Source organism: Gigantopelta aegis, chromosome 9 (assembly GCF_016097555.1).
Source record: "Gigantopelta aegis isolate Gae_Host chromosome 9, Gae_host_genome, whole genome shotgun sequence".
Classification (NCBI taxonomy): Eukaryota; Metazoa; Mollusca; class Gastropoda; order Neomphalida; family Peltospiridae; genus Gigantopelta; species Gigantopelta aegis.
In genome coordinates this window covers 13,341,415-13,360,843 of record NC_054707.1, presented here as the reverse complement: position 1 = coordinate 13,360,843, position 19,429 = coordinate 13,341,415, and the positions used below count along the sequence as shown (strand labels likewise).

Sequence of the window (19,429 nt, the reverse complement as noted above, 5' to 3'; positions counted from 1 at the left end):
GTGACGTCACGTCGTTAAATTTTCATTGATGCAGTCAAATCTTGTTCTGATTGTTCTCTATACCCTGTACAATGTATTATCTTTCTATATTAATTAATGTCCTCTACTATTTTAATGCAACCTTTATTAATCAAATTCGCAACTTTCTTAGAGAGGAAATTCGAAAATCTGTCCGATGATTAGTAGCAAGGAATCTTGTATATGCACTATCCCACAGATAGGATAGCACATACAACAGCGTTTGATTTACCAGCACTGGCTGGAACGAGAAATAGTCCAATGGGCCCACTGACGGGGATCGATCCTAGACCGATCGCGCACCAGGCAATCGCTTCACCACTGGAAGAAGAAATAAATAAAACAAAGAAGAAACTTGCATCACTATTTCACAAGCACATTTTGTGGCATTGGCAATCAATAATTTCTCCAAATACAGCAACAACAGTAATAATAACAACAATACCCCAACAAATAAAATAAAATAAAAACATCATAGAATATACAAACTTTGGGGAATGTTGAATAGAAGATTTCCGGGAAGCGTAGCAAATGTGTTACCTCCCCTTGGAGTAGCATTGTTGCTTCAAATATTTTGCTTTGATTTTTGTTGTTTTGTGGGGGTTTTTTTTTTTTTTTTCGGGGGTTGGGTGGGTAGATGGGTTTTTTTTTGGGGGGGGGGGTGGGAGTTGTGTTTAGTTGGGGTTTTTTTTTTTCTTATATGAATAAATTTCGAACATGACAAAACAACTTTCAACTGAAAAAAAAATGATTACAAGAAAAAAACCCAGTTATTTTACAAACGCGGCTATTGGATAACTCGCTACATTTTTCGTTAATATATAGTTCACATCCAATAGCCGATGACTAACAAATCAATGTGCTCCAATGGTGTCTGTAAACAAAACAAAACTATTTTTATTAATAGCAGGGGATGGTAAGGCATCATGTATATGGTCTTTCCCACAGACAGGACAGCACATACTATGGCATTTGATATACCAGTCGCCGGGCACTGGTTGAGACGGGAAAAACCCAATGGGTCCGCTTGCCCTAAACAGGTGTAATCGACCAAGCACATTGCATACCTAAACTCTGAAATTCCATTTGCTATATATATATATATATATATATATATATATATATATATATATATATAGCGATCTAGAGTAACAGGACAACAATGCAGTGAAAGTGGCAATACTAATTTATTCATAGTCATACTTTATAACTGTATGCTGATGAGACATATCTATATCTTCCGATGCCATATAACCGTAAATAAAATGTGTTGAGTGCGTCGTTAAATAAAACATTTCCTTCTTTCGTTCTTATATCTATAAGAAAAACATATTGCTATTTATAAAAGGCCTAACACTTTCAAATTTTGAATAACGGTATGTAAGTGAAAAGAGTTGTCAGTTAAAAAGAACTTTTTGCATGCTTCTGGATGTGATTAGCGCTTTAAGAAAACACAAACTACAACACAACCCCCTCCGCCCCCCCCCCACCCCCACAAAACGCCCTCAAACCAATAACACAAGGTATCTGACATAACTATATCCTGTATTATATTATATATCGTATTTAGAGTAGATTTGCTTATTATAATTTTTATTATTGTTGTTATAATTATGCCCAAATTTTAATTTGATTTCATGTCGTTAGCAATGACCAAATGTAAAACAAGAAAAATAAGTTAAAGTTTGTTCTGTTTAACGACACCTCTAGAGCACATTGATTTATTAATCATCTGCTATTGGGTGTCAAACATTTGGTAAATCTGACATTGTTTTGGAGAGAAAACCCTTTACCTTTTTCCATTAGTAGCAATGGATCTTTTATATGGACCACCCCACAGAAAGGATAGCACATACCACGGCCTTTGATATACTAGTCGTGGTGCACTGGCTGTAACTAGAAATAACCCAATGGGTAATATGGGGTCTTCTACTGCTAGACGAAAAAGGTCACTTTTAGACATAAAATGACACTTTTTCGTATTTTCAGGAATTAGAGGCTATTGACTTGGGTACTAATTTTGCGTTTAGCTCTAACGTTACGTTTTCACATTTATGTCAGTTTCTCACACTTTGCAAGTCCTAGATTAATGAACCGTGACGTATAGTTGCATTTATGAACCTCGGTATATGCCTACAAATAAAGCTATCTTAATTTTTATATTTATTTATTTTATTTTTTAAAGACCTAGATTAATACAGAATTTTACATCACAAATTATATAATTATTTACTGAATCAATTTGTGGCAAGCGAGGTATTTAATTCTCCGGAATTCTTATTTCCTTATTTATTTATTTATTTATTTATTAATTTATTATTTATTTATAATGTATGTATATTATAAGGACATTGAGTATGTTTATGAAACTGATTAATGATGTGTCATAAAGTTATTTATTGTTTGTATGTTTGATTATATTATATGTAATACTATATGCAGTATAGTTGCTGTCGCAATTATTGTTGTTGTTTTGTTTGTTTTTTTTTTTTGTTTTTTTTATTGTCCCAGAACACATCTGTAATGTCAGGGTTGGGACCCCGAATTCATTACGTACAGAAACATAGTGGTACACAGTGCACACACACACAATCAATAGAAAATAACAAAATAAATAGATTTTAAAAAATAAAATTTTGTTATAAAATAAAAAAAACTACAAAAAAAACTACAAAAAACTACCAAAAACCCCCCATATACATATACATACATTTATTACCCCAGCGGTCACTCATAACAGGGAAAATATTTTCCATATTTTCTCAGTGACAAATATTCTGCATTGGTCTAACGAAAAATACTATTGGACAATTTGACGCTTACAAACCAATGACTTTGTCGGTACTAAATGTGACGTCATCACGATTTGACAAACACACAAAATGACTCATGTAGTTTAAAGAGTTTGCCTTTACGGGTCTCTGTTTTTGGTGTTAAATTAATAACAAAATGTAATTTTAATGCAATTCATTATAGATTTGGAAGCAGAATAAAGAGAACTTGTGTTTTTTTTAAATTATCTATGAACGTGATTAAATTACAACGTTATAGTAATTCTCAGAACAGTGCGTAAAGTGGCATTCATCATTCCTATACAGGTTGGCCTTCAAACATGTGCGTCGAAAATAAAGGCTTTTAGAGAAAAAATAGCTGAGGTAATAAATAGAATAACAAACTTGGTACCAGTTATTATCAAATTTATGTACCTCGTGAAATAATTTTCATTTGTCACTCGCTAAAGCTCGTGACAACTGAAAATTATTTCACTCGGGACATAAATTTGATAATAACTGGTAACTCGTTTATTATCCTCTATATACACACACAGGTACCTTTAGTGGGGAAATAAACCAAGTAAAAAGTGAAGGGGGAAAATGGTGGGGGGGGGGGGGGGCCTACACTATGAATGTATGTGTGTATGATTTTATAAAAATTAATACAGTAAAAAAAACAAACATATTGGGGACATTGCCCCGTGCCCCCACACACCCCACACACCCCGCTACGCCACTGACCTTAAATACAACATCGATAATACTCTAAGTTAAAGTTCTGTTCTCTACTGTATATAATAAATGAAAATAATAATTGTGTATTTCAAAGCCATACATTTACGTCTTCACACGGCAACTTTAAGATATTTGGAATTATAAATTAGCACATAGCGAATTATAACAGATGTTAAAGAGTATCAGAATTACTGTAATTTGTTTCGCTTGTTCCTATGAATTAAATTATTACAAAATTATATCTGTTTTACAAAATGGTTGGTACAATTTTACTGTGCGGTTGACAGAGGTGTGTGCAATAAAACAAATACCAAAAATCAATCTTGCAAACAGAATACAAGGAAACGTTTTATTTAACGACGCACTCAACACATTTTTTATTTACAGTTATATGGCGTCACGGAATACAGAGACAAAAACTCAAACTTTATCGTGGTCTTAGAGCTTGAAATGTTAAACATTGTAGTTCAGTCTGAGCAAAAGTATAGTAATGTATTTCTGAAGATAATTTATAACAATTTATACTGTCAATAAATTTAGAAAGAATTCAAATAAAAATACGAAACGTAAAAAAGTAGCCAATGTGAGACTGACCATAATTTTCCGGCATTGTTAACCGCATGATTCTGACTAACTGTTAAAGTTTGTTTTGTTTAACGACACCACTAGAGCACATTAATTTATTAATCATCGGCTATTGGATGTCAAACATTTGGCAATTCTGACTCGCAGTCATCAGATGAAAACCTCTACATGTTTTCTAATGCAGCGACGAAAATTATATATTGCAGTTTATCCTATAACTTACCCATGATATCCATGTCATGAACCTATGTAATAATTTAGTGTATTAACCCCGTTAATAATGATATGCAAATGCGCAAGGTATCTAGGTAATGTGTTGTTGTCGATAGGTCATTTGTTTACGAGCTAACAAGACCTGTATACCTAAGCGTGTCGTTTTTAAAGATCTAGTTAAAATTCGTGTAGTCGTTGAATAATACGTTCGGCAGAGCCTCGACAAATACCGATTAACATAGACTCGTTTGGTATTTTCCATATTGAAAAATACTCGTGACGAATCCTCTATTTCTTATTCACAATGTATTTTAATGAGTATTTTATTATTCTAATGTATTTAATAACTCAAAATTCCATTTTATTTCGTAATATATATTTTTTTCTTAAGTATGAAATTACTGGGCATTACTACCACTAGAAACTCACTCTATATGCTGACACTTTATCCAAAATAATAACATTTATAACAAAAATATTTTATTATATAATTGTAGTTGTTAAATAATAAGTTCTATTAGTCGAAAATATCTTACACTGACAGCAAACACAGTACGGTCTCTTAAAATCTTTGCTGCAAGAACTTATACGATTTACATAGACCTTATTGAATTAAACTTTAAAAATACTCAGCTTATCCAAAATGTATTTGCCAAGATTTTAGTTTTTTTTCCGGCTTAAGAACATTTTACAAATTCAAAACTATTTCTGTTTTGGGTCATTCTTACCGTGTCGGATGTTGATGTTTAACCTAGTGGGGGGGGGGGGGGGGGGGGGGGGGGGGGGACATTGTAAAATGTTATATAGTAATGTTGACAATGGTAGACTTAACACTATCAAAAGAGAACGGTGATGATGTAATATTGCTAATATTATTGAAGACGAATCTACTTTAGTCACTGGACGTGTCTGAATCGTAATTGGGCGTAGTCTTGTCAGTGGTGGTTGGAATGGACAGAAGACGAATAGTGTTACCGTTATTTATTTATTTATTTTATTTTTATTTTTATTTTTATTTTTATTTTTATTTTTATTTTTATTTATTTATTTATTTTTATTTATTTATTTATTTTTTATTTTTTGGGGGGGGGAGTGGGGTATAAATAAATTGATTAACATTAAAATCAAATAAAAATGTATTCTATCCAAAATTAATTATTTTAACCATACAAAGAATTAATCATGTTGGAGACTGGACAACATAAATAGTTTAATAATAATCCATAATCGTCATCATAAAAAAAAAAAAAAAAACAACAACATAACAATAATAATAAATAATAATAATAATAATAATAATAATAATAATAATAATAATAATAATAATAATAATAAAAATAATAATAATAATAATAATAAATAATAATAATAATAATAATAATAATAATAATAATAATAATAATAATAATAATAATAATAATAAATAATAATAATAATAATAATAATGGCACTACGCGGAAATACACATAAACTGGATGATCTATTATAAATTCTAAAATATTAAAAATATGCTTGACATTGCAATTCAAAAGACCCCCGATTCTTTAACAAAGATAGGCACCACACAATTATAAAGTAGGTTATAATTACGATGACTGTGTTACTGTATTTCATCTGATTTCCACATACATGTACCAGTCACATTATAAAGTAGAAACTGATTTGATATATGGGTCATTACTAAATATATTCTCAACGCTGTTTCTGTCGTATTTGTAATATTTGAAAAATCAATACCATATTTTTAGAAACAGGAGAGGACGTCTACATATTGTTAAGCATGCCATAAGCATGTAGTAGACGTACCAAAACTAAGTCGTCGTCCTTTAATTCACTGGATTTTGTAACTGGTTGAATTGTTTCCAGCACGAGAAAGATTGCCTTGCACCTCACCCACCTAGAAATTGAATTTAATATAAATCTGACTAATCGTGCTCCAAGTAGCGCAGGCCTACTATTAATTAATGACGGTCTGAAGTAATTTAAGTGATCTCATTTTCGTCAAAAAAAGAAAAAAGAAAAAAAGAAAAAAAAAAGAAAGGAAAACTAAATAAATAAAATTTATAATAAAATAATTTAACAAATAAATAAATGAATAAATAAATAAATAAACAAACAAACAAACAAACAAACAAACAAACAAACAAACAAACAAACAAACAAACAAACAAATAAATAAATGAATAAATAATTAAAATAAATGTAAAATTAAAAATAAAACAACAAAACAAAAACAAAAACAAAAAAACTAAACAAAAAGAATCACAAAACCCCCCGCATATAAACAGTAGCAACAATATGGATTATTTAAAAGAATCACGTACAACTCTGTCAATCTGATTAAAATTAGCTCTACTGGTAGTAATTAACCAGCGGAGCTAATTTTAATTAGATTGCAACTCTATATCACATGAAGCGAGAAGGTACCGTAGTGACATATAGGCCCTATTATTCTGCACAGGCTGTTCACTTGGCAACAAAACTAAAACAAGAGAGAGAGAGAGAGAGAGAGAGAGAGAGAGAGAGAGAGAGAGAGAGAGAGAGAGAGAGAGAGAGAGAGAGAGAGAGAGAGAGAGAGAGAGAGAGAGAGAGAGAGAGAGAGAGAGAGAGAGAGAGAGAGAGAGAGAGAGAGAGAGAGAGAGAGAGAGAGAGACGGAGGGAGGGAGGGAGATGGAGTCTATGTGGATGATGCATTGAAAATGCTTCAATAATACAAATAAACCCGAATTTGCAACTTTAAACGGAATGAGTAAATTAATGGCGGTTACATAACCGATGATCTGGCACTGTACATAATATTTTTTTATTTCTGGTGCGTATGCTGACCTCTTTTTCTACATGCATAATTGATTGAAATACAATTTTATTTGATGGATGATGGGTGGGTGTACATAAATATTAAACTGTCATAAGTTTCACTTTGTCCCATTTCGCCAATGTTAGAACAACCCTTTCCGAATGCTAACACGGCTTTGTTCTAACAAAATAATAGACTGTTTTCTGAACAGTGTGGCGAAGAAGGTCTTGAACCAATCGCCTTACACTTCCTGTTGGCGGACGACAATTTCCCGCGAAAGTTGTTGATTATGGCGGATTTTGTTGTGCAAGATAGATAGTAAGACGATACGATTTTGCGATGTATATTTATTAATAGTTTTGATGTTTATGTCTCAGATGTAAGCTAATTGTTGGAATCGTCTGTCGACTACAGTATTTCAGTCGTCACGACCGAACAATCTCCAAGTCCAACGGTTTGTTGAATTGATTCATTTTATTTTGGGATTTATTTGGTTACGATATTTGACGTGGTTTATCAGTGTTCTAAATCAGTAATCATATATAACTGGTTGTAAATGTGTGTTCCTATAAACTGTGTTCACACAAAACTAATAATAATATTGTGGATTTGAAGTAAATTAAACTCCAAACAGCCTCTGTGTTGTGGAGGTTTTCTGTTTGGGAGGTTTTAGCCAGATTTCTGAGTTGCCAATTTGGGGAGGGTTTAGCTGAGTACTCTGCTGTTCAAGTACTAAATGAACATTGGGACGATGATCGCTCTTTCAATCAAGATAACTCCAAGGCATGAGTTCAACCTGTACCCCCCTTTCAATGGTTAGGGTAGTTTTAGGTATAGGGTTAGGGTTAGTCTTTAGAGCCTCTGATATAGTAGGTATGCGAGAAAAAAATTCATATTCAGGTATCATTGGAAAGAGCTAGAAAAGACATTTAAAATGGTCTTTGAATTGTGATGATAGGATAAATATTGAGGGTGCTGTAGTATTTTGAAGTCGTCTAATTTAGGGTGGTTTTCGTCAATGGATTTACATTTAAAACAAACAAACACTGTGACCATTTTCTTTAAAAATGTGCATTAAAATGCCATACAACCCTTCATCTGTATCATTGGTAAGAAAGACTCCCACCACTAAAAGATGCGTTATTGCCTCTTAAAATCATCTTATCAGTCATTTTAATTCACCAATAATTAATTAATTACCTACATAATTACCCGGTAATTAGCGGTAGTCCCATTCTGAAAAATGCCCATAACTTCCTTAATATTTGGAATATTTCAACAAAACCTGCACCAGCAGATAGCTATCAAAAAGTTCTATCAGATTCTCACTTGAATAATCACATTCAAAACTGATGAAAATAAACCATATGTAGAAAATAAACACTGAGCACATGGCTAATTTCAATGTAAACAAGTCTGGACCAATCAGGTGGCAGCATTTGGGTCACGTGACCTAATTTCCAGTCGCGTGCACACTTTTAGAACAAAACATGCCAGACAAAATCATTAACCATCGGCATTATTAAATCACAAATTTCAATGAAATGCATATCAAAGTCATCTTTGCTTGTTAATAAACTATTCTGATTACAATTTGCAGAATTCCAATGAGATTAACCATCATTATTTTGAGGTTGATTATTGAAGGTTTGTTGACAAAACAGCCCATCAACGGCTTGGACACCCGATCCTGCTGCTGGTATAAATCAGTGGCTGTATGTAGGATTGTCTTGAAAATCCACATAAAGGTAGAAAAGAACACATACTACAGGTCTATATAAGTTTGAAAAGAGTCTTTACTCGCTTTTCCGTAAATCGGAGGCGTTTTTTATTGGTTATGTATACCAAAATTTTAACAAAGGATTTGTGAAACTTCTAGCAATCTTATGGAAATAAATCGAAGACGAGGCAACTGCTGAAAATGTAAACTACGTCATCAGTATAAGTGTAGATTTTCAACCTTGCGCCCATGACCCCAAAAATGCACTTGAAAGTACAGCATTTCCACTGCCCGCTGCACTGCGATCAACCCAGAAACCAGGTATTTGACCTAAGCATATGCGATGCCTGGGGCCGATTCTCACATACCTAGATATAGAGGGGTACGGGTTAAACTCTTTCCAACTCCATAATGGAAGCACTCTTAACACATGAATAACTGGACTCGAAACTCGCCAAAAAATGTGGTGGCCCAAAAATAATAATGGATGTTGGCAAATTAAGGTAAGCAAACCATGAACCACGAATTGGTTGCATTTGGCGACCTGGCCACAGGCCTTTTCGATCCCTGAATAACCCTGTTTGGTGCTATATACCATTACACTGATAATTTTCAAGTTTGACGACAACAAATATTTTGCATATTAACCACCAATACACGCACTACATCAGGCTTGAATATGTCCTGGGGATACCTGATTTAATAACCGGGTAACCATTATCAATGATATTGCAAGCACAGTGGGCTACCAGATACTTAGTTTTTTGAAATTAATTAATTAAACAACATAAGTATAAATAAGTAACAAAACCAAAATATTCTGACAAAATCTGTCAGTAGAAACATACTACATACGGTCAACCAAATATTTGTAAAAAAACGGAAAAATATCCGCCCGGTCCCCCCCTCCCCTAACCCTAACCCTAACCCCAACCCTAACCCTAACCCCTAACCCTAACTAAAAATAATAATGGAGGGGACCGGGCGGATATTATACCAAAAATACATACAATAGCAGAGTTTCTGCCAGAGGGTAAAATGGGTATGGCACCATACACAGATTGTTTTGCAGATTTTATTTTTTAAAGTTGACCTTTTGTCAAAATTAGAGACTGATCATTACTGTATGATTTTCTTAACCCTAATGCTAAACCTCACCCATTTTCTTTCTGGAGGAAGCCCCCCATACCCCCTATCGACTGTGGTTGCATTCAGCACACACATTGTAAATATTCAATTTCATAGCTCCATAGCCGAAACCTTCATTCTGGCAGAAACATTGAATAGTGTTTGGTTGACAATGCAACGTTAGCGATAACAGACTTCTAAAGTTTACCGTTATGTAATTTAACCAGTACATTTGTGTAGTTAATCATTTGTTTGTTACCTCTGCTCGAGGTTCCACAATAAAGCAAAAATATAATATATTGAAAGGATTTGATAATTTCATATTAAATTCAATGTTAAGAAAAAAGAAAGAAAAATATTCAATGTATTTCCTACATACGGCAGGACTGGAATCGTTAGACTGATTTCAGCTGAACTATGCACTATGTGTGCTGGTGACATTGTCATTTGAAAAAGAAAAATGTTTTTTAATTTAATGATTATATTTCAGATTATAACTGTATTTGCTAAGTATCGGGCGAACTGTAAAGATGGTGGGTGGTGTTGATGTAGACCTGTCCAGCGTACTTCAAACTCTGGCGTCGAAGAGAAGCAGTCTGGATGACAAGATTGAAGCCTATACCAATCTCTGCAGGTATGGTTTATCACAATAAAAATAGTGTTTGTTTGTAGATGGCAGGAACCATTTTTTCGTGATGACGGCTCCTGCTTTCTGTTACACAATTTGTTTAGTTATATGAAAAAACATCCTGCCATAGGCAGGCTCAAAACTGCCTTTGGTGGGCTGTTTCACCTATGGCAATGTTTTTAAAAAATTTCTGCAGGCAACAGATCCTTAAGTTCAAGCCCTACAAACTTGAAGAACAATTGTAGTCACCATTTTCCCACATAATCACCTCCAAAAGAAGAATTGACTTAAAAGTGAGTCATGAGTCAGTACTTGAATTTGTGTACGTCAGATTAGTACCGTATATAGATGGTCTTGGGTGACCAATAGGCAATTATGTTTTTCTATTTATTTCCTTGCAGTCATTTCAAGGAAGATGAACTGAGTTTTGTCCATCTGGATGTCACAAAGCATGCTGACCGGGTTTTGACACAGCTGAAAAAAGACATACTTCATGATTCCCAGGTCATTTCCCAAAACGCTTTGCAGATACTTGGCTACTGTCTACACGACCAAGAAACTGTCAGGTTTGTAGATTATATGTTGAGATATTTGCAGCTCATCTCTGAATTGGCTTCTGCATGTATAGAAAGCATGGTCGGGTCTAGCACTGTCACTCAACAAAAAACACCACCACCTACGTTTTGATCATTTCAGTTATAAAATATGTAGCCTAAACAGTGAGAACATTAAATAAGTGAAGAGATTTCATTGTAAGAATAACAAATTGTGAGTTATTACATGTGTGTAATTTATCGGTTACCCCCATTGGGCTATTTCTTGTTCCAGCCAGTGCACCATGACTGGTATATCAAAGGCTGTGGTATGTGTAAACTGTCTATGGGAAAGTACATATAAAATATCACTTGCTGCTAATCAAAAAGAGTAGCCCATGAAGTGGTGACAGCGGGTTTCCTCTCTCAATATCTGTGTGGTCCATAACCATATGTCTGACGCCATATAACCATAAATAAAATGTGTTGAGTGCGTCGTTAAATAAAACATGTCTTTTTATATAAAAGATCCCTTGCTGCTAATCAAAGAGTAGCCCATTGAGTGGCGACAGCGGGTTTCCTCTCTCAATATCTGTGTGGTCCTTAACCATGTGTCCGATGCCATATAACCGTAAATAAAATGTGTTGAGTGTGTCGTTAAATAAAACATTTCCTTCTCTTCTTCTATTGGTTACCAGACCCCTTCTTTGTGTTAAGGTGTACATGTGTTATCAGATTGCTTATTTGAATGCCTGCTAGAAGCAGCAGCTGAAGACTCCCACTAAATCCATAGCAAACGCTGATGTGTTATGTGATGTATGCTATAGATATAGCCACAAAAGATGGTCTGTCGTGGTTGAGAGACATAGCCTGTTATTATTGGAGAGACAAGGCCTGGCATGTGGACAACAATGATGAGACAGGTGATCTAGGCAAGAGAAAATGAGATAAACCAATCACCTCAAACGATGGATACAAAACAGATTGTAGGTTCAAAAATATAAAACAATTAGTATGGTGGTGGAAGACATTGTCCTGGATTATTCTCGTACTATTTTGAAGTGATATATAGAGATTATTATACAAGCTTGTGTGTCATACTGATTTTATGAAACGAGTGTCAGTGTTTTTATTATATTGCTCGAGCGAGAGCAAGGGTAATACGTAAATCCTGACACAAGTTTCGTAAAATCAGTATGACTCACACACTAGTGTAATAATTTCTTTATTATCCATATTATTATTATTATAGTAAATTTGTTTATGAATAACAAGAGCCATCTACTAAATGTTTCAACCACAACTAGAAAAAGAGGACTAAATGACGTCATATTTCACATGTACAGTCTGTGCTAGGACGGGAGAAGCAATGTTATGGTATGACGTCGCTTCCCAGAATTTGTTATTACACATGTGCTTCGTATGATTATTATTAACCCGGTTATGTTGAACCATGTGGATAATAAATCATGTTGGAATGTTTGTCGGATTTTGTCCCAGAGGCATTGTGTGGTCTGGACGTGGGTTTTGAATATGATCATAGTGGACCCCTTTGTCTACATTTTCCATGGACACCTATATGAATGGACTAATGTTGCTTTGCAATGTAAAAAGTGTTTTAACCTTTGGGGGGAGGGGGAGTCCGAACCCTCCAGCCTATATCCTGTGTTCCCTAAGGCCTTTGGCAAATAATTGCTAATTAGCGGTTGCTACTCATTAAATAATATTTAACTACTGTTAGATGATTAATTAATTATGTGACATATTATTGTTTTTGGGTGTAGATTTATATCGGCTGCAGACACCGGACATCTGTTGAAGACTCTCTGTGGCGTGATTGACAAGACAGATGACAAAACGACATGCACTAGAGCGCTGTGGTGCATCAGTAAACAGGCTCTTTCAGCAGACGTTGTGGCGAAACAGGTAACGTCACTCTTCTGTCGGGTTGGGTAGCTGATCGTTTGAGTGGTCCTTAACTATATGTCCGATGCCATATAACTGTAAATAAAATGTGTTGAGTGCATCGTTAAATAAAACATTTCTTTTCCCTTTTTTTCTTCTGTCGGGTAGAGTCAAGAACCCATCACAGGGTTCTGTTTAAATATTTATCAGTGGTGAAAATATTAATACAGCATTTCTTTTTAAAAGTCAGGTAATGGGAATTTTGGTTAGTCATATAATTTGTAAATGTCATTTTCCAGGGTTAAAAAGTCGTGGAATGAGACATGGAAAGTCATGACATGGATAAACACTTATGAATTATATTATCACTGCTGGAAATTTTAATTTCGAGCCATTAAACTACAGGGTTAGCTCTGGGCGAGAAAAATATTGCACCAAATTGTCCATTAAACTTTACAGTGATGTGAGATTTCTGAGTTTTCGCGGAATTCCGCAAATTCCGTATTTTTATATATATTTTTTCCGCGAATAAATAAAAATATAAATTTAACGGTTTTGTCCGACTTTTAAGCTTTTTACCGGTATTTCCGTCTTAATCAACACGGAAGTCATTCGACTTATCTCCCTTCCCGCACCGAACAGTAACGAGGTTTGCCGAGGTTTTCTGTTGTTAGGCGACATTTTATTGGTTCGTTTTCACCAACTGTGTATAGCATTAGACAATTAGCCCGCATTTTGTGAAGCGGCAATGGCAACACAGCGCAAAGATATCGTGAAGAAATGAGATAAATTAAAACTCGACGTAAACATAAAAAGTCCCTGGCGATGGGAATGGCTAGAGAAACTGTCGGCAAGTGAAAACGCCGATTGCCAAATTTGTCAGAAGGAGATACGCCAACCGGGGGTCTTAACACAGTAATTTAACACACTTTATAAATTTGTTGTTAAGTACCATTACATGACCATTTTTGAGATATAAATAGGAAAAAATTGCTCCTCCTTCGGGTGGGGGGGTTGCCCCCCTGATCCCCCACCGGCCCCAGACACCACCGAACAGTTTTCAGAGTTTTTGACATTTGGTCACTCACATCCCTGACTTTAAAAATAGCAGAAATGAAGAGTTATTTTCTAAAAAAAATGTCGGTTATTACATAAAATTATTTCGCCAAATGAAAATAAAATTCGCAATTGGCGAGTGTCAGAGCTAGCCCTGAACTAGTTACATATATACTGCAGTGTGGTGTCAACTCCCCTAAGAAAACATGGCTAGTGTTGATGTCTGTTCTAAATCGAAATTATATTTTGCAAGCATACAGACATGTTGGGCATGTTGGCTTAATCTTGAAGAAGTTTTATCTTCTTTTTTTCTTCTTTTTCTCCTCGATATATCAGGTTGGTATTGGTTTTGTTAATTTGATGCCAACACTTAGTTTATTCCTGTTTAATAATGTTTTATTGATTTTCCTCAGGTCCCAGCTCTGCTATCATCATGTGAACAGGCTTTGTCCAAGTGGAAGGGCCAGTCTCCGACAGTAGAACATGAAATCGCTTGTGTTGTAGGCAGGTGGGTAACTTTGCTCTTTAAGATGTTTTGTATAGTTAGACAGTGAATATCATAGTACTCAATGTCAGGATGTTTGACTACAAAATGTGTATATATTACAGGGTTTGAAATAGGAAGTAAAACATTATTATTATTTTTTTAAATAGTATGAAAAAAAAGAACTTAATTGCCATCGTTGAGATGTAAATTCCCATAGGCAGGGAGCATCACAGATAGCACTTTTGTGCCGCTGGTAAAGCTCCTCAACGACAGTAAAATGTATATACCTGGTGTACATTATCTGCCAGTATTTAATATTTGTACATTTGAAATATGTCTACATACAGCAAAATTACCTTTCATTTGAGTCACATTAAAAAAAATTGTCATAGAAGACAAATTCTTACGTACGAGCCATGCCTACTAAGAAACCATTTGGAATGCTGTAAATATGACAGTATTACCAGTGTTTGAGATTAAAAATGTTGGGCAGTATCCCAGTTGGATACTAACATTTCAAAATCTGGTATCCCACCTGAGAATTTAGTATCCCACTTAAAAGAAATTCATAAATAACATCGTAACAAACGGACGACACTGTTACTTAATTTCACTAGTAAATGATGACTTTCATTATTTCAGCGAAAAAAAAAACGCTGGATTAAAAAAAAACAAAAAAACCCACAACAGCATTATTATATGGTATCCCGGTGGGATACTGGGTTATTGAAATCTGGTATCCAAAATTAAATTCTGGTATTCCCGGGATATCGGGATACCATTAATCTCGAACACTGAGTATATGGGAAGGGTTTGGGGTGGTGTGCAACATTTTCGGATTTCTCAGATGTATTTTCATTTTATGTTTAGTTTTAACAAAACGTCCATCTCTCTGTTGCAGGCTGCTAGACCAGGTTCCTAAACAAATGGGGGACAGCAGCCTTGTCTGGGTCAAACTGTTGCTGCCACTGTCCGTCCATCCGGCGGTCAAGATCCGAGAGAAAGTCATCGGTCTGTTTGAGGACAACTTGAGTGTACTGACCACCTCAAAGGGCCTGGCTCACTCCATAGCTGGGGAATTTAAATCTGTTAGTGCTTTTTAAGTTCAGATATATTTATACATGGATAAGACTTGTGCGTTACACATTTGAAGCCAGTTTAGTCTTAAGATCAAGAACCAGACTATTTTTTTGTATTGCCCTTACGAAGTGATAGTGAGATATAGAATGACTGTTAACGTTGCCATGCAGGTCTCTGAAATTTGCGAGAACAATAGTTTTGTTCATGGTATTTTGGGGTGGGATGTAGTCCAGTGGTAAAACATTTGCTCGGTCTGGGATCGATCCCCGTCAGTGGGCCCATTGGGCTATTTCTCGCTCCAGCCAGTGCACCACGACTGGTATATCAAAGGCAGTAGTGTGTGTTATCCTGTCTGTGGGATAATGCATATAAAAGATCCCTTGCTGCTAATCGAAAAGAGCTCATGAAGTGGCGACAGCGTGTTTCCTTTGTCAATATCTGTGTGGTCCTTAACCATATGACCGATGCCATATAACCGTAAATAAAATGTGTTGAGTGTGTCGTTAAATAAAACATTTCCTTTCTACCTTCATGTCATTTTATTTTGTGTAATCCATTTTTTGTTCGCACATTAAATATAGGATAGTATTATGTCTATGTCCTGAATAAAATAATTTTCAATTGTCACAAGCTTTAGCGAGTGACAATGGAAATTATTTCACAAAGGATATAAACATGATACGAAACGGTAGTGAGTTTAATCTCCAATTTATTACCCACAAATGATCTTAATTTATATCACACAACCCGCTTGATTGACATTCCTGTAAGATTGTAGTGTGCCAATCGACGACGTCATTGTGTGATGTCGAAGTGTTAAGTCCCACTTGGCGTTCTTCTGGGACGTATCACTTTGATATGTAACAAGATATTTTAACCATATTGGTAACAAAGTGTTTTCTGTTTTCTCACAGTTAACATTTCAGTAGTTTTGAGGTGGGCCTGTTTCTGCTTGATATATGTGTAGTCTGAACCCAGTCAGTGATCCCACTTATTTGCATAGTGTATTCCCTTTTAAAGTATTTTTAGAAATTAACTTATTTGTTTTAACTTCCACCTTTTGTAGCATTTCTTTGAAAAAATTACATTTAGAAATGTTCAGAAAGGCTAACAATTTATAAATTTGTAGTTTTTGTTTGCATTATTGATTAGTTTGTTATATATTAACAATCAAGATTTTTTTCAAGTATTTTTTCGTTTGTAAATGCATGGAGATTTTGTGGGTTTTTTAAAATTATTATTATTATTATTTTTTTTTATCACATTATCGATTCAATGTGCTATATATTTTCAGAAAATAAGTCCGGAAATGAAAAACCTATTCACTTCTAAAAGTGAGCTGCTGATGTTACGACTGTGGAAAGTTGTGGTCGTGTGGTTTGGTGAAGTGAGTACAAGCGTTGTACAACCTGTAATGGATTCGACATACTAGCTGAGAGGTGTTAAGACTGCCTTATAATGAAATAAAACCAACCAATTAATTATTGAGTATATAATCGGTTAGAGTGAGAACTTACGACAAATTTGAAATATAAGCACTATGCATCTATCTTAAGTAGGTGATCACCTGATGCACAGTCAGTGTAGGATCGATTCCCCGTCAGTGGACCCATTGAGCTATATCAAAGGCTGTGGTATGTGCTATCCTTTCTGTGGGATGATGCATATAAAAGGTCTCTTGCTACTAATGAAAAAATGTAGCAGGTTTTCTCTCTAAGAGTATATGTAGAAAATACCAAATATTTGACATCCAATAGCTGATGATAAATAAATCAGTGTGTTCTGGTGGTGTCGTTAAAACAAACTATCTAAGTAGCTGTTACAAAACTTTTTCTAAACTATCTAAGGTGTCGTCTAAAACAAACTTTAACTATCTAAGTAGCTGTTACAAAACTTTTTCTAAAAGATTTCCTCAGTAAAGCAGGCTTTATAAATTTTGAAAGATTTAATCATGAAGTGGAAACTCTGCTGATCTGATGTCTATGCTCAGTGTTCTTTCAAGTATTCAGGAAAGGGATGCAGGGAATCGGTAGAGCTGGTTCCACTTATAGGAAGGGATGGTACCTTCGAAAATGTTTTGTAAACGACGATGAATCTGATTACTCTGGTAGTTCAAGACGTTGGCATGTCTTGTGATTTTGGATGGCTGCCTAAATACACGGAGCTAGCTAAACTTATAAAACTGTATAGCTATCACTATATGTTTCATTAAAAGGATTTTTTCAGGTCTTCAGATCTTAAAAACTGGGTCATCTCGTTTGAGTTGTTTATTAAATTTGTTGTTTTAGGAACTGCATCGTGGGACGTCGTTAATCAATCCACTCCTGTCGATAGCAGAGCTCGGTTTCAAGCATGCAGCAACAGAGGTGAAGGTCGCATCGTTTGAAGCGTGGCGGACACTCATCGATAACTTCGCCACTAATCCGAGTAAGAACACTGGCTATATGTTTAACACGTTTCTTTGTTGGCAACTCATAGCTAAGAGAGAAAAACCCCAAAAGAATGAACCCCTTTTTAAATTTTTTCATGTATCTCATATTTATTTATTTTAATTACAAAAAAAAGAGAGATTGCAAGGCTTCTGAGTTGTTACAAAATATTACGCAGGAGATATTGGTATAAAAAGTGTGAAATTGTGCATTACATAATTATCAGTTGTGTAGGGCCTAAACTGACAACCAAATGATCAAACAATATTCAATTGTCAATATTACAATGAAAAACAATTTACTGTTTATTGTTTTCTGTTTTATTAATGGTTAAAATTGTACAGGTGTATTTTTAAGCATGGTTGGTGAATTTTCATATCAACTGGACCCATTACAAGTGAATTTGAAGTTTTGGTGAATATTGAGGAGTTAAATTACTGCTTGCTTTGTCACTTGCAAATTAATATCTAGTATGTATTTACATAAATACAGGGAAGGTTTTCCCTCAAATAATTTTTAGCAGTAATTGTGTTCCAATTTTACGACCCGACACATTCTCACCCACAAATTAGATGTATTGTAAGTAAGGAAAAAAAATGGAATCAATTTTATATAGTTACTTTGTTCGAAAATTTAGTCATTTGTACAATGAATGTGAAAAGCAAAAATAATAAAAAATAATGAGTGCTCCATGAATAATTGCATAAATATAGATGATTTTCTACATACCCATTGACATAATTATATGCAGATATGGCTGCAAACATGAAAATGTTTAGTAAGCAGTATTCTTCATGGTTAACATATTTCGTTTTTCATCATAGTGTACTTAGAAAAACATTTCTTGTAGCTCTTGACAAGGTATATAAAAAATTTAAGAATTGTCTGTTATTTCTATATGTTCATTGGGATATGAACAAAACAATTTTTCAATGTGTGAATCGACGAAGTCATTCTCACAGAAGTTTGTTGATGATTTTTTTTGTTAATACCCAGATGAATGTAAAAGAAATAACAATAATTATAAATAAATTTCAAACATACTTACATCATGCTAAAAGTTCATATTTTGTTTTGAATTATTTTTTTGGTTCATCAGCAATAACGCTCACTTGGTTCAGTAAATATAGAATACTATACGAGTTTTCGCTAGATATCATTTTTACGAAACGAGTGAACTTCCCAAACGTATCTGACCGAACGAAAGTGATATCTAGCGAAAACGAGTGTGGTATTTTATTTATTACCCTCCTTTAAATCACACGCAAATTATGAAAAATAAATAAATAAATTTTGTAGCCTATTTCAAGACCGGATGTTGATTTGCATAACTAGCCGGTG

At 34.5% G+C, this 19,429-nt stretch overlaps 1 protein-coding gene across 1 annotated transcript in view; it reads left to right on the top strand.

Annotated features, from left to right (window-relative positions):
• The first annotated feature begins 7,422 nt into the window (after window positions 1–7,422).
• Window positions 7,423–19,429, top strand: part of LOC121380776 (telomere-associated protein RIF1-like) — a 47,750-nt gene continuing 35,743 nt past the window's right edge. Inside the window, exons 1-8 of the mRNA XM_041509744.1 lie at window positions 7,423–7,576; window positions 10,461–10,604; window positions 11,000–11,164; window positions 12,916–13,057; window positions 14,506–14,600; window positions 15,481–15,667; window positions 16,954–17,046; window positions 17,948–18,086. Coding sequence (XP_041365678.1) covers window positions 10,501–10,604; window positions 11,000–11,164; window positions 12,916–13,057; window positions 14,506–14,600; window positions 15,481–15,667; window positions 16,954–17,046; window positions 17,948–18,086 — 925 coding nt within the window. The 5' untranslated portion in view covers window positions 7,423–7,576; window positions 10,461–10,500. The remainder of the gene's footprint in view (window positions 7,577–10,460; window positions 10,605–10,999; window positions 11,165–12,915; window positions 13,058–14,505; window positions 14,601–15,480; window positions 15,668–16,953; window positions 17,047–17,947; window positions 18,087–19,429) is intronic.